This window comes from Melopsittacus undulatus, chromosome 11 (genome assembly GCF_012275295.1).
Source record: "Melopsittacus undulatus isolate bMelUnd1 chromosome 11, bMelUnd1.mat.Z, whole genome shotgun sequence".
Lineage (NCBI taxonomy): Eukaryota > Metazoa > Chordata > Aves > Psittaciformes > Psittaculidae > Melopsittacus > Melopsittacus undulatus.
Genome location: NC_047537.1, coordinates 5,169,712 through 5,185,134, shown reverse-complemented (window position 1 = coordinate 5,185,134; position 15,423 = coordinate 5,169,712). Strand labels below are relative to the sequence as shown.

The window sequence follows — 15,423 nt, the reverse complement described above, 5'->3', positions numbered from 1 at the left end:
ATGGGAAAGGAAGCAGGGTTTGGTTTGGGCTTCTGTATTCCTGAAGGAAATTATTTCATCAGGTCAGTAAGTTTGCTTTAGTGGTAGGTACCAAAGTGCTCTTCTAAGGTCTTGGTTGAGAGTGATGTTCATACATGCATGAGAGGCTAAGGTATTTCCACTGGAGGAGGAATTTCAGGAAAAGCCATTAACGGTTTTGTTCTTAATTTGGTAAATCCATCTCTTACTGAGTGCATAGATACTAACTTTGTTTTTCCTTACCACCCAAAACAGTCTCAACATAGTGAACTGTTGTGGTAACATTGACCTACCTTTGCTTATGCTTTGGGATCTGGAGTTTCTCAGTGAATCATGAGGCAACCTATTCTGTGCTGTGAAGTCCTGCTTGGTTGCTTTTCTCTGCTTTCTCTCAGGTTGTTTGTCATGGCAGACTGATTCATGATGCCCTTCACCAGAAGTGATTTTCTTCACCTAACACATCTTTCCCATGCAGAGGTCTGCTTTTTCGCTCTGTGGCTGATCCATATTCACTCCAGTTCACAATAGCTTGTGAAGGCTGGCTGCTGCCAGCATTGCAGGGGTTCTTGTTGGGCTATAAAACTAAACAAACAAAAAACAGGTGAAAGGACAGCTGAGATCCACCACAGTGGAGGGCTGAAGATGCTCCTGAAACCTTAGCCATTGCTTGCTACCTTGGATACAACACAAGTGGGAAGAATAAAGGATCCTGATATTTCCACAGCACATACCACTGTGCAATGTTCAGGGAGCTCCTTTTGTGCCCTATTTGTGATGGGTATCCCTCTGACAGCCACAAAAATTCTCTCCAGAGGGAGATGCTAGGTTGGGGGCTAGAAATGCAATTCAGCAAACTGCAGGTGAGGAACACTTACTTGCAGTATTGCAGGTTAGAACTGAAGCCTTTAGGTTGCTCAGAGGGCTAGAATGAGAACTGCAGTATGCTGGGTCTTAGTGCTGATGCATTTATTTTACTAAGCATTAAAAACTTGTTGGCTGAACTGACGTTGAGAAGGAGAAGACTTGCCCATTGTACACAATCTGAGACAATGAGGGTTCAAAAGCTATGCCATACACTTGTCAAGAGACAAGAGCAGAGCAATTTAAATGGTCCTTAAGTTTCCTTATTGAGGAATCCACCCCAGAATCTCTCCCAGTCCTTTGCTGTTGTTGCTGGAGGGAGACAGTAAATGGCTTCTGGTACAAAATGACATATTGACCTGGCAGCAATTTCAGTGTGTAGGTGTTTGTCCTGTCCCTCCTTGAATGTGGGAAGTGGATTATTCCCTCTTAGCCATATCCTCTCATCACTTCTGTTATCTTGGTGTGCAATGGGTTTGTAATTGCATTAGAGTGTAGTGCTAAAATCCATGCTGTGTGCCAGGTGGGATCTTATTAGCTGTGACTCAAATGATAGGACTACTTTGGTGTCATGTTTGTGTAGAACACCTATTTTTATATCCCAGTATGTCTGCTGTTGCATTGCTATGTTAGATGCTCATTTCTGGTTTGTAGTCCATTGTAATCTTCAGCTCCTTCCTGAAAAATAGATATTTAGCTCCTTACTCTGTAATTACAAAGTTGATTATTTCTGAAGACTAAACTTTGTCGCTGTCTTGCTGCATTGTCCCATATTTTTCAGACCATTACTTCAATTTGCCGGAATCTGTCTGCATTCTAGTCCTCAAATACGTAGCTCTTAGTGACTTCTGCAGATTTAATAAGCAAGTTCTCTATTCCATTACCCAGACAATTACTGAAAGTATCAAATAGAAGTGAGCCTAGGACAGACCTTTCTGGAACCACACTCCGTGTTCTTTTGTTTTTGACAGGAAACCATTAAGTACATCTCAGTGCAATTTCAATTAGTTATGCAGCTACTTTGGATTTGTCTAGCTCACGTTTCCCCAATTTTTTTCCTATGTGACTGTGGGCAAAAACCTTTGTCAATGATGAGAACTTGGGAGATCTTCATGTTCTCTGTTCTGATAAGCTTGATACGATCTCTTCCAGGCACATGTTTACTAATCCCATCTTTCTCCTTTAGGCAACCTGCTTGCTTTTCTCCCTTCTTTTTGTTTTTCATTTCAATAGGGAATAAAGTTGCTGTTTGATCTGTGCTCTTCTGACCCTTTCATAGAGTTGTAGAGTGGTTTGGGTTGAAGTGATCTCAAAGCTCATCCAGTTCCACCCCCTGCCACAGGCAGGGACACCTTCCACTAGAGCAGCTTGCTCCAAGCCCGTGTCCAGCCTGGCCTTGAACACTGCCAGGGATGGGGCAGGCACAGCTTCTCTGCACCAGTGCCTTACCACCCCCAGAATAACAACTTTCTTCCTAATAGCCAATATAAATCCCTATACCTTAAGTTCATCTTGGCCTACTCTGAAGCATCTGAACCACTGATGATCCCAGTACTGCCGCCGCTAGAGAGTCACTGAACACACCAGTTTGAGTAAATTACTCTTACAGTGCATGAACAGAAGCTGTTACCTAACATGGAACTACAGGCATGATCTGAGTGTATCTAAAGATGAGTTCTCTTGGGTTATACTGTGAAAATGTTGTTAGCTAGTCTGATCAAATAAAGTATCCTTATGTGATAAACAGCAGGTGAAAGCGCACAAAGACTGACAGCAACATCTTTGAACAGGACAGTTTGATGTATGCTTCCAGGCATCCCTTGTGAATGCACTGAGCTATTGGCACTCCTTACTTTCTGCATTCCAAATAACCTTTGTGTAGCACATTTTGTAGGGAAAAAATACCTGCATGGAATGAGAATTGTACTGTGCAAAAGAACAAAGCAGATGTCTTGTGCATGTCAATAACCTGTTTTGTATAGCAACAGAGGAAGCTACTGGGCTGAAGAGCTTGTGGATAGCCAAGGTAGTTCCAAGAGTGGTGCTGTTCTGCCTGGATAAACAGTTCAGTCTGTCTAATGTTTGAAGTGTATTATAGGGCTTTGTAGTTCAATGGTCAGATTGCTGTGGCAAATCCAGGCTTGGATGGTAGAAAGTTTTCTTCTGTTTTATTGCTGCTACCAGGAATTGGTGTGCATTAAACTAATAAGGTTCATTTGGGGCGCTGTCCAACTGTGTGTGCAGTTGTAAAATATGATGTACCTATTAAAAGCATTGCAAATGCAGAAATAAGTCTTTTAATGCACAGAATTAAGAGTATTCTGCTGTAAAGTTAAGTATTTTTTTAAGCAAGCTGCTCAAACTTCAGTAAGTAAACACCTGGTTTAACTGTTTAACCACCCTTGCTATCTTCTTTCAAGTACAAGCAAATATTTGTTGGTTTAGTTTAATGGTAGATGGGAAGAACCTTGATGCTCTCAGTGGCACTGGTCTTGCTCCCAGTGTCCATCAATATTATGTCCAGGATGGTACTTGGCCAGCAGAATAGTAGCAATAGGAGAGGCCAAGCATCAAGACCACTAGCTCTTGGTAAAGAGACACATGAGAAGTGTTAGTTGATGTGCACAGGCAGTGTGGGCTGTTGGTGCAATGGATGTGACAGTTCAAGTTCCATTCTCTCACGTTTCTCCTTCCTCTTCCAGGGTGACAACTTCTGGAGTCATGGAGGGCATGAAGAAGGTCAAGAAAGTGGTGAACGGTTCAGCAGAGCCACAGGGCGAATGGGAAAGCACAGCGTGAAGGGACTGGACTGAGGCAGTACTTTCAGAGAAACTGTTTTAATTTATTAATATTCCTCATTGGGAAGGGAGCAACTGGCACTTCCCAACACTGAAACTGCAGAGCGGGGGGTGTCTAGGGGGGAGCAAAGCGGTGCAGAAATATAACTATTCCTCTGATCACAAGCAAATGCGATCTCTTGGTATCTGCAAAGGAGTGTGAAGCTTTCCTAGGGATTTTGGGGTGGCTTGTTCTTTTTTCCCCCTTTCTGGATTGGTTGGGTATTCCGAAATGTTTGCGGTTGCGTTCTTCAGGATGAGTAATACTGATGTGAGGAGAGACCTTTAGTGTGTATGTAAAAGTATATATTTTATATAATGCGCATATGTATCTACACAGTTGCTATGTAACATGTATGCTGGGAATTGCAAAGCGTGTCAGAAGGTGGGAAAAGAAGAGATGTAAGTATTTTATTTTTCTTTTTATAAGCTCTCCCTTTGGCTTGGACAAAGCACTGCAAAACAAATAATAGAAACAACTGCAGTTATATGAGAGACTAAACAGGGTATTGGGTCAGATGACTTCTGCCACTGCTCATATCAGTGGGAAAGTGAAGTATTTTCTTGTCTTATCCATGCAGGTACCCACTTGAATGTGTCAGGTTTACAAATGTATTGCTACATAGGACACAAGTGACTGTTCTCCATTAAAAATGCTAGCCCATAGCATTGACTTAAATTCTCCACTGTTCATGGAGTTGCTCTTGATTCACACCTGCCTGACAAGAGGTACACAAGAAGTGTAAGACTGATGCTTGCTTTTTAGGGGTCTGCTGTGCGATCTTAAACACTTAATTTCAAGCTGTGACCCAGAGCCCTTTGATCTGCTTTCTAAAATATTTTCAAGGTATTCCAAAAGACACTCCTTTCTGGCACAGCAGGACCAGTACCAGAATATCTCCAGTGGAAATTTGTCCAGAAAAACTGCTGCAGCCTAAATCTCTGGTTCACCATTATCCTGAGGCCTCATGTGGATGGCTGCTTTACCTCTCTGGCTGTGCAGGATTGATGATGCTGCTGTTTGAGATGAGCTGAACTAGTCAAAATGGTACTGCTACCAAAGCCAGGCGACTGCAGCTCCCAGTCCTAAATGGTTTTTGTCAGGAAAAGAGTAGATCAGGACCAGAACCTCAGTGCAGGGGAAGTCTTGACTATTCACTGCAAACTTGCAGTGGAGTTTTTACAGACATACAACAAAAGCCATGTGTGTTTTAACTGTAGTACTCTGGTATTGTTAGTAAGGCAAGCTAGTGCCCATAGCTGGAATATTAAGGCATAGTAAATGATTGTGAAATCTGGGGATGGAAGTGGTTCACTGATGTGATGAGGATAAGCTTTAAGGAAAATAAATCAAGTATAACTCACCCACTGAAGCCTTAATATTCATGTGGAGACACTGACATATGGTGCTGTCAAGCAAAATGCTTCTATCAGGGTGACAGGGAGAGATGTCATCACAGAGCTTTGGATGTGCTAGCATCTTTTACAAGCTCCTTTAGGAATTGCTTTTTTGGCTGAAGGGACTACATCTCCGGGGCACAACTGATTAGAGTATTAACTATTACATTTGTTATTCTTTTAAGTTTAGAAGGAGGATTTTCTTTGGAACTGTAAAACACTTCTTCCCCAGTCTTGAACAGGGTTTGTATGCTCTTAAATGAGCGATCTGTACCAAGACTTGTTGTTTGAAGAGCAGCTTTGTTTTCTCTGGTTAACACTTCTTTTCCCAGGTGTTTATTCTATGCACCATGGAAATGGTAGAAACCAATCTGCCTGCTTTGATACCTGGAACTGGTTTCTCTTCAGGTAAAGCATAAGAATAGCCCTCTTCTGGGTTACAGAGTCCTCTTCTAGGTTGTTTTTCACTCCTCAGCTGTAACTGCATAGGAATCACAGCAGTGATAAAGTTTGACTGTTGCTGCCATTGTCTTGCAGTGATACAGTTTTAGTATCAGAATCAGAGAGGCTACACCACTAGAAAGACTGTTAGGTGACCTATGAGCATTTTAGACCTTCCATATGAAGAAAACTGCATATGAAATAGCTGAGGTGTGAGAAAATAGACTATAAAGAAACAAAGGCAGTCCCAGCTCATCATATGGCTTAAATACCATACCTGAAAAACTCACTCTGCACTGTTCTTCTTTCTCAGTGGAAATGTCACTGTCTTCATCCAAAAGGCTACTCAGAAGGCTGTAAACTTTGTTCAGCATAGTCCACTGGAGACCTAAACTCTGTTGGCACTGAAGTATGTAAAGGATAAGGATTTGCTGTCAGGAACAGAAGTGCAATAGCAGTGTTAATCTGGACATGATGCTCCCTTAGAACCTGTTAATACCTTTGGCAAATGAGGTGTGAAATTCAGATGGGTGTGTGGCATTTCACCCCAAACCATGAGGGGCTGCACCAGGATCCCAGCATGTGCTGAGCTGGTTCCAGACAGCTGCCTGTTCCATACCTCAGCATCAGTGGAGCTGCTGATTTGGCAAATGCTTTTACCTTACTCTCAGGTTTCTGGTTTTTATATGCACTTTTTTTCTCAAGTTGCATATGGTGTAGGTTTATCTGCCAAGTCCCTGGCTCGCTAAGTCAAAGACCAAAAACGGGTGGTTTCATTTTGTCTTGGCATGAAAAGCCATGACCATACTCTGAAAGTGCTTTTTAGAAGAGCTTTTCTTAAGTTCAGACTGGAGCTTCAGCAGTCAGCTGTACAGCCAACCTCAGCTGGCACTTAACACAGGATGCTAACCAGCTGCAAAGTAGTAGCTAGTGAGACCTAGGCATTACTGTAGAAAAAGACAAGAGTGATAGAAGATCCTTACTGCAGCCATTTCCAAAGTGAATTTCCGCTGTCTCTAATGGATTCCTTGGAGCAGGTCAAAAAACTTGTCTTGCAGGGTTGTGTGATGGATTGGACAATGGAGGGTGGAGAGGATGGCTGTGGTTGTGTTTCTCTTGCAGCACAGTGTGGTTTGCACTGCAAAGCATCAAAGGAGGATTCCTCCCTCATACTCTCAAGGTTAACCCACATCTGCAGAACTAACCAGTGCATGGCTCTATTAGTGGTGTGTAATATAGCAGCTTGGAGTTCACCTGGCAGGATAATCACAGTGCTTGCATTTCAAATGCTGATGGCTGCCTATCTGGTAGGAAAATCTGTCTTTTACAGGCAGGGGAAATGGAAGAGCTGCTTGTGGCTTACAAATTGTTTTGGGATGGATCCTTACTTTCCTGTTCCTGCCTTTTACTGAAGCGAGCAACTAAATCCATCACCTGCAGGTACACAGTGGTAGATTGACAGGAGTCCTGGAAAAGCAGGTGTGATGCTATTCAGAATAAATGGATTTAAATGCGTTCACATATGTTGCTGCAGTGGAGTCCTGTGCACCCTCTGCATATGAAAATGAGATTGCTTCCATCTTCAGTTGTAATGCAGATTATGCCCCAGTAAATGCCTCGTGATGATGACATGCAAATACCACTGATGCACTCCTCCCTCCTACTGTAACTGTTCAAAGCTGTATTCCAGAGGAAACCTCCTTGCAGTGCAACTGCCAGACTCTTGCATTCTTCAGGCTTGAAAATGTTTTCCTTGATGGTTCATCAAGAGATGTGCTAACGGAAAGCAAGACATAATGGGGTCATCTGGAACATTGCTGCTGCTCGCTCAAAACAGAGAGGTTCGAGCTGAAGAAGCTACACGCTGTCCTATTAAGATGCTCTTTCATGTTGTCATCTAACTCAGTGTGTCATGATCTGTGCCGTGCATTGTTCAGTGCTTCTCTCCAGCTGAGTGCCCTGTTCCTGGGTTTCCATGCTGGCATACCCTGGGAGCATGTTGTAACAATTTGCTGCATTGCAGTATTTTGTCTTGGAGCTAGCAATGTGGAAGGTGTATTGTGTTAAGCTAAGTGGACTCTGTAGCATCAGTGTGCATCCACTGTGTATCCTTCAGCACTGCAACATTCCTTCTGGCCATGAAAGTGCATATCCTAATCACTTCAGTGTGCACATTTGAAAGTCCAATTGAAGATTGTGTTGTCTTTTTGTTTTCTTCCTTGCAGTATGCTCCTGTTGCGGAAGAGAAATGCAGCCAGTGATAATCCAGTTGACAAGAAAGGGAGTTTTATGGTTGTCTATCTGAAAATTGCTTGGTTGCATTTGAAGCAAATATTGTGTATTTGTATGTTTTGCTCTGAGAACTAAAGTTGCTTAGCTATTAAAATCAGGTAATAGTAAAGTATTGAAGGGAATGAAGCCTTCTCCTTCAGCCTACCTTGTTTGTCTCCTTCCATCTGACCTGTCATGGTAGCAAACAGACTTCTGTTCCTTTAAAGCAGATACGTTTTATTGATTCTGTGCTATCACCTTTAATCATCAAACATTTTCCCATTTTCTCACCTTGGTAAAAGGAGCATGGAGCTGTGGTCTGCAGTAGATGGGAGGCACAGTGCTATTTGAAATATAACAGCATTTACACTAAACCCTGTGATCTTGTAACATCAGTACCATGTATGCTTCCTGAATGCTGAGGTGGTGCTGCCCGGAGGCACTTGACCAAATGTTTCTTTGTGTTCCCTGGGGTTGATTTGCTCAAAAACATTGTTCTAAATTGGATGAATCTGGCTTTTCCTGTAGCTGCTGGATCTGATGCTGGTTGGGACTTATGAATTGCTTTTATTTAACAATATTGGGAAGCTGTGTATTTTCCTTCCCTGTAGTTTCTCGCTTGGATATAGCAATGATCCTGTAAGAACTGCCCATGATATGTACTTGCAAGCGGTTGGAACAGAACCTAAGAAAAATACTGAGATATTTATGTCTAAAGTGATGGTACTGGAAGAAAGTGGCTGAGAAAAGAGTCGCTCCTTGTAGATTGACTGGCTCAAGAACCCATTTATGTTTTGACTGCAGCAATCCTGTAGAAAGGACAACTCTTAATAAACATTTCCCTGTGGGATTTCACTCAGTTTTCTGCTCTCTGTGTAATAAAGTAGAGCCTGACCTCCACATTATCAGAAGCACTTTGTCTTGCAGCTAGGATACTGGAGCGTTGCGCTGGTACCTGGTCTGTCAAAACAGAGTGTATGGGTCTAAATAGCTTCCCTTTCCCTTTAGTAACTATTAATAATTAATTATAGATCCTTTTGTGTCATTAAGCAGCTTTAGGGTACCCTGTACAATGTAGTAAATGGCCTCCAAAAGAACTTCAGAAGACTTCCCTGTGTACAGCAAGGTTCAGTTCCAGGGGTCTTGGTGACCTGTACATATCCTGTTCCTCGGTTCATGTTCAGATGTACAAATGGATTTTTTTCAGTATTTTTTTAAGCTTTGTTAAGCAAGAAAGACAATTTGAAGAGAAGTCCAGCTAGATACATATCAGGATGGTCTGTGTAACTTGGTTTCCCTGCTGTGATGCAAACGTGTAAAATAAAGATTGACCAGAAAGAAGTTTAATGCATCTTATTTTCTGCTTCTGAACTGCTAGTGACCAGGGTGACTTATGTCTTTCTGCATTTCCACATGCCTAACTTCCATTTGCAGCCATGAACGTCTGCATCGTGGATGCAGGGCCAAATCACAAGAATCTTGTGAGGAAGAAACTTTCCTAGGAGGAAAGCTTTCCTGCCAGTGACCCACAATGGGATTCACAGAGGTGCCTCCAGGTACTACAGCTGTGCTTGTAAGAGCCTAGCTCCTCTTCTGGTTTTAGTAAGCTGAGCTTATGCACTAGTTTGTGGACCAAGTCTCAAATGCAAGGGTTTGTCTCTCATGGCTTTGCAGCCTTGGGCAAGAGGAAAGTGGGCATCTCCAAGGTTTGTTGCCAGTAGCCTCTCATTCCACAGGGCTTGATATCAGCTTTGCAGTGCAAGGGAGGACAAAGAACTGGTGCTTTGAACCTTGGTGAGTAGATACAGATTAAGGGTAGACACCAGAATTATAAGTAATACCCTGTGTGGACAAGGCTACATTATCTCTGAGGCAAGTCCTTCACTTGTTTGCTTTAGGCTGGACTTGAGGGGTGCTGTGGGACTTCTGTAGATGTGCTTGTCCTGAGACATCGGGATTTAACCATGCATTTCAGTTCTGCAAACTAGTTGGGTTGGCAGGGATGAGGACAAAGGATTTCTGTGAAGTGTTCTTCCTGATAATCTCCCACCCCTCAAAAGCATATGTCCTTCGTCACCAAATGTACGTCTTCAAGATGGTTTTTACAGTTTAGCCTGTGGTTCTCATTCTACCACCGAGGGGTAATGCCAAAAATAAGCTGTGTTTTCTACCCTATAAATCCCAAGCAGCCGGTTCTGCATTGCCTCAAGCCTTTGGGTGGGTGGTGTTTTGCCAGGAGCTGAACTATATAAAGTACATGGGTTTGGGACTTAGAAATACTGTGCTGTAGAACAAAACAGACTGCATGTGATGGGGGGACTGGATGGCTGGTTGTTGTGCTGGGGTAGCATAGATCAGTTCCATACAGGTTGTTCTTGGATGTTGAGTTTTTCCAAACTGAACATCCTCTGCACTTTCTGTCCGTTGTATATTTGGCCTTAAAACATCCCATCTTAAAGTGACAGCAGCCAAACTCATCCCTGTGCACAGTGCTCCAGTGGAATTGGCTATGCTAGGCCAGAAAATAGCTCTGTTATAATGAAAGGTGAAATGTGAGTGGTGGGGAGCATAAAGCGGGTCTAAATTGTGGGAAGATTCACTTGAGATGGAGCAGAGTTATTCTTGATTCCTAACCATCTTCCCCAAGGAAAGACACCAAGATGAAGCCTCTCATTGCAGCAGAGCTCCTAATCCATAAGGTCTGCTGCAAACAGAGTTTGGTACATTGTGCTGTATTTGGATGCAAGTTTATAGGTGTTTTCCTGTCCAGGGGAGCTCAGTTGTGTTCTCCTTGCTTTAAGGATTTTCTTCTAGTGCCTGAAACTCTGAGCTGTCTCGATGGCTTGCTGCTCCTTGTTGCAGTGCAAGCTGTCTGCTGTCAATGCTCCTGCTCTAGCAAGATTATCTTCAGTACTGCAAAGAGCTGCCTTCTCTTTAAATCTTGATTTTACCTTTGTTTGCCTTCTGACTGACAGACTCTAATGAGCAGGAGCGTGTTATAGTGCCCTGTATAGCGAATGGTCAATAAAAACAAATTGCTTTGTACAGCAGAGGTAATAACACAGCTTGTATTGGCACAGCTGATCCTGATATTAGGGTCCTTGGTTAGGAGACAAGGACTTTCATATGTCTTTAGTAACAAACACGTCATCTCTTTCTTCTCTCCCCTCTCATCCATGGAAAATAATGTAATTTGGGGTGACACTGCTTTGTTGTGACTCCTCCCCTATGGAGTATTTTTAGTGGGGTGGCTGAGACATAATGCAAAAATAAGGATGCAAGGGGAGGCTGGTACAGTGGTGGTAGATGGCAAAGATGAGGATCAAAAGGAAGGGGGTGGCTTAAAACCTTTTCTTACTGTTCCCTCTTGGGATGATTGAGATGAGCTTGGCAAGGGACTTCCAGCATCCTTGATGAGAGGAGCAGTTAACAGCATGCCTCTCCTGCAGCAAGGGCAGGTATATTGCTAAAAGGATTTGTCCCTGAGGACACTTGTGGGTGCTGATCTCATGTCCTGGCTGAAGTCCTGAGTCATTCCTGTTAGGGTGGCACAATAGAATAAGGTTGCCCAGAGAAGATGTGGCTGCTCCATCCCTGGCAGTGTTCAAGGAATCCCACCCGTGGCATGGATGTGAAGGTATTGATCTGTATCTCCTGGGAGAAGCCAGACTTGTGCATTTGAGGCTGGACCTCATACCAGGAGGTGGTGGCCAAATTGGAGGGGCTGCAAAGAACATCTGCAGTGACTGAGATGAGAACTGGGTAACGGCAGCAGGCTGCAAGAATTAAAGCTGTAAGCCTGACTAAGTGATGATTAAAGAGAGCCAAGGAGATGGTGCATGCTATAAAATGGCTGCACTGGGGGGGGGGGGGATGGCAAAAATGGAAGGGGAATTCATGGATGTAGCTCAAGGCCTGAGCTGTGGAGAGATGAGGTGTAATGAAAGCAGAGGAAAACAAGATGTTGGGAGGAAACCTTTTGCCAAAGAGATAGGTTTGGCTGTGAACAATCTCCCTGGAGGAAATGGAGACAGTTCTGTGTTGTTTTAGGTAATCAACACTCGACTGGACAGATCACTGCTAAATACACCATAGGGAACAACCTCCTATCAGCTGCGAGCTCCGCCAAAGGCCCCACTCAGCCTTTTTCATTTGCTTATCTCAGTATGAAGTACACTGCATGCATGATTTCTGGTCTGGGGGCTCATTTCTGTGTTCCTATTAAACCTTGTAGATGCCTCGAGTGAGCTCAGCTGCTCCATAGGAGGACCATCAAAGTGCGACGTTAAAATGAAGCTGGTACGTGTGTGTCCTCGTCTCTATTCCCAGTAAGTCAGAGGTTTAACTGCTGCTGCAAAAACCGAGCAGGAAGATGTGCTGGGATTCACAGAGCACACAATGCCCGTGCGTGGCCGTGAATCAGAGCAGCCCTGTGGGAGGCAATGCTGCAACCTCTTACGGCAACGGAATCGCAAAAATAGGTACAGGTTGGTTTTGTGTGTCTGGATGTGATCCAAGTTGGGCTTTTTTTGGCTGCTTTGGGGTTTTTTTGGGGGGGTGAGGGTGTTGGGGTCTATTTTTAAAGAGGGTAGATTTAGATCTGAGGCAGAAGCTCTTCCCTGTGAGGGTGCTGAGGCGCTGGCATAGGGTGCCCAGAGAAGCTGTGGCTGCCCCATCCCTGGCAGTGCTCAAGGCCAGGTTGGACACAGGGGCTTGGAGCAGCTGCTGCAGTGGAAGGTGTCCCTGCCTGTGGTAGAGGTTGGAGCTGGATAAGCCTTAAGGTCCCTTCCAACCCAAACCAGTCTGGGCTTGTGGGGTGAACAGACATCACTGCTGCCAGTGTAGGTTCCTTATGAAGCTTTCTCAACAGGCTCATGTCTTGTTTTCAAGCCAGAGCTGCAGTGGCCCTGCTCCTTGTGCTGTTCCATGTCCATGGTATGTGCATGCTCCACACACCAAGAGGCTGCCGATCTACCATGACTCATGAGTGACCTTTGAAAGAGGCTGACTTCTGCCTGGCTGGCAAGGGGAGAACCACCACCACCACCACCACCATCTCTGCTCCCTTGTGCCAGCTGCAAGCGCTAGCGGCTCAGCACAAAGATGCTGAGATACCTTCAGAGTGAAGCTTTGGGCAGGACAGACAGCTGGTGCCCACATACCTTCCCTTTGGTTTCAAAGTTCTTATGTGTGTATATAGATACATTTAAAACCCCCTTTGTTCTCCTCCAGTTTTAGGCACGTTTCTCTCAAAGAGGCTTTTTCTGACTGAAGACCTCTGCTGAAACCAAGCAGTGAAAGAGGTGAATGATGCTCAAATGACCTTGCCCATCGCATCGCTCAGTGTGGGGAGCAGCCTCCCAACCCCTCTTTCAGCCCTGACAGTGCTGGTGGAGGCTGTGGGGTGTCTCTGCTTCAAAAAGCTGCTGCTCCCTCTGCGACTGTGATCTTATCTGAGGCAGACACAAGCACACAGCGCTCACTTGGTGCTTGCTATGAGGAGCCTCTTATTGTCTGTCCTGAACAAACGCAGTTCTTGCTTCCAGTGCTGAGCCCTGGTTGAAGGCTCAAGGTGCCTGGGCTGAGCTCTGCAGTTCCTGCCCTGTGGGATGAGGGTGGCAGGAGCAGTAAAAAGAAGGTGTTTCCCCAGCTGCCAGCTGTGATTTGTGATGTGCCACATGAAGGACCGCAACACCTCCTCCTGCTTGGCTTTGTCTCAGCCAACTGCTGCCTGCATGCAGCAGGCAAGCGGGAGAGCTGCTGCCGAGTTCCCCACAGCCACCCTTTCCAGGTTCCCACATTAGCATGACAATTGCAGCCCCAGAGGCAGGGAGGAAAATGCAGTCTTGGAAACAACCATATGCTACAAATGAACAGAGAAATTAATAGTGTAGCAAATTGGAATGCTCAGCGTGTCAGCTGCGTGTCGGCCTTGAAACACAACAGCTCTATGTGCAGCCTTGGCATGGTTGTGCTCATTTCCAAACCTTGCATTGCCTTTGGTCATCATTTCAATACCTGCAATGGTTTCCTGGGGCAAGAGCCTGCAGGGCATCATCCCTGGTACCCCAAAATCTGATGTGTTTTATTCCTATTGCCTTTTGTCCATGCTGTGTATTGACACAAAGATGCTGTGCTATCTGAGATGAATTTATAACTGAGAGCCAGTGATGCTGCTGGAGTTCAAGTCTCAGGGTGTTTTGGGTTATAAATCTTGATTTCTGATGGCTTTCTTATTTAGTGGCATATAGCTCAGCCATCCACATGGTTACAGCAGTGACTGCCAGTGCTTGATGCTTGCTGTGGCCACTGGTGAACCCGGGGGCAATGCAAGAGCAGCACTGCTCATGTCTTGTCAAGCTTAAAAGAGCTTCAGGAACACCCTGGATGAGGAACTCGAAGCTGTGGAGTCCTATTTAAAGCTGCTCACATTAGAACCATACATGTATGTATGTTGTAATCTGAGATTAGGGCGATGCCTGGGGAGCCGAGGTCCAGGCGAGGATGTCCCTGGCACTGCTTGATGCATTCCTGCATTCCCCATTTGTGGCTGTGGCACCAGAATGTTGAACTCATTCTAATGGCATTTCTTTTTTCAAACCCCTTTGCAGAGCAGCTCTTTGGTGGCTCTCTGTGCCAGCGGTGACCACAGCTTCTCTGGTGGAGCAAACAGCACCAGTGCCAACAATTCCTTTGGCTCTTCTTCTAACTGAGTCAGTTCACTTCAGCATTAACCTTAAAATAGCAACTATTTCTGTAGCTGATATAATTAATCTCGTGTGTGTGCGTTCCTTCCCCATCCTAAGCTTTGAGGCTTCACCACTCCCCTGCTGACCAACTCCCTGCTTTGGCACAAGAAAGCTCTTGGCAAATCCTGGCTTTTTCATGGAACAAACACCAAGTGTGGGCTGTGTGTGCTCTGCTCCCTGAGCTCCCTGCCAGGCAAAGGCTGTTTGCCTCCACCACCGCTGTCTCCAGTAGCAGATTCCTTGTTCCTGTGCACCTTCTCAATCTGCTTTTGGGTGGGTGGATGCAGAAGGGGGATAAGTGTGGGGTAGCACTGGCCCCAGAGATGGCAGTAACAGAGGGATGGATAGGTGGGTTTAGTGATGCACTAGGGAAAAGAGGTTGGGGAAGCCTGAAGTGCAAGGGGCCCCGAAGTGGAGCCTCATCCAGCCCTGGGAAGGGGAGGAGAGAGGCAGGGGATGGGCTGGGATGTGCTATTTCTCCTCCCCTTCCTGGGGCAGCTCCTGCATCAATGCACATCCAAGCGTGCAAGTGTAGGATATAGGATCCCCCCCCCCAGTTTCCAACCCTGCCTCATGGCTCCAGCTATGCTGCGGCAGGGCTCTAGAGAGTGCTGTGCTTGGGCTGTCATACCACTGATGTGTCAGGTCTGAGCACATCGGCAAGGAAGGGGGAAAGAAAAGACCTTTTGCAATGAAGCACAGAGAGGGAGTACAGTAGAGCAGGGGAACAGAACCTCTGCTTGGATGCAGCTCTATTCCCGTGGGGTGACTGGAATCCTGGCACATCAAGGAGGATGCGCTGGGGAAAACCCCGTGGTGGTGTCTGAGGATGCTGCTTCAGCGCACGC

The 15,423-nt window shown here is 45.2% G+C and overlaps 1 protein-coding gene across 1 annotated transcript in view; it reads left to right on the top strand.

The window, feature by feature from the left end:
• Nucleotides 1–9,167, top strand: part of GPR107 (G protein-coupled receptor 107) — a 38,846-nt gene extending 29,679 nt beyond the window's left edge. The window contains exon 18 of the mRNA XM_005146240.2: nucleotides 3,582–9,167. Coding sequence (XP_005146297.1) covers nucleotides 3,582–3,678 — 97 coding nt within the window. The 3' untranslated portion in view covers nucleotides 3,679–9,167. The remainder of the gene's footprint in view (nucleotides 1–3,581) is intronic.
• The last annotated feature ends 6,256 nt before the right edge of the window (nucleotides 9,168–15,423 follow it).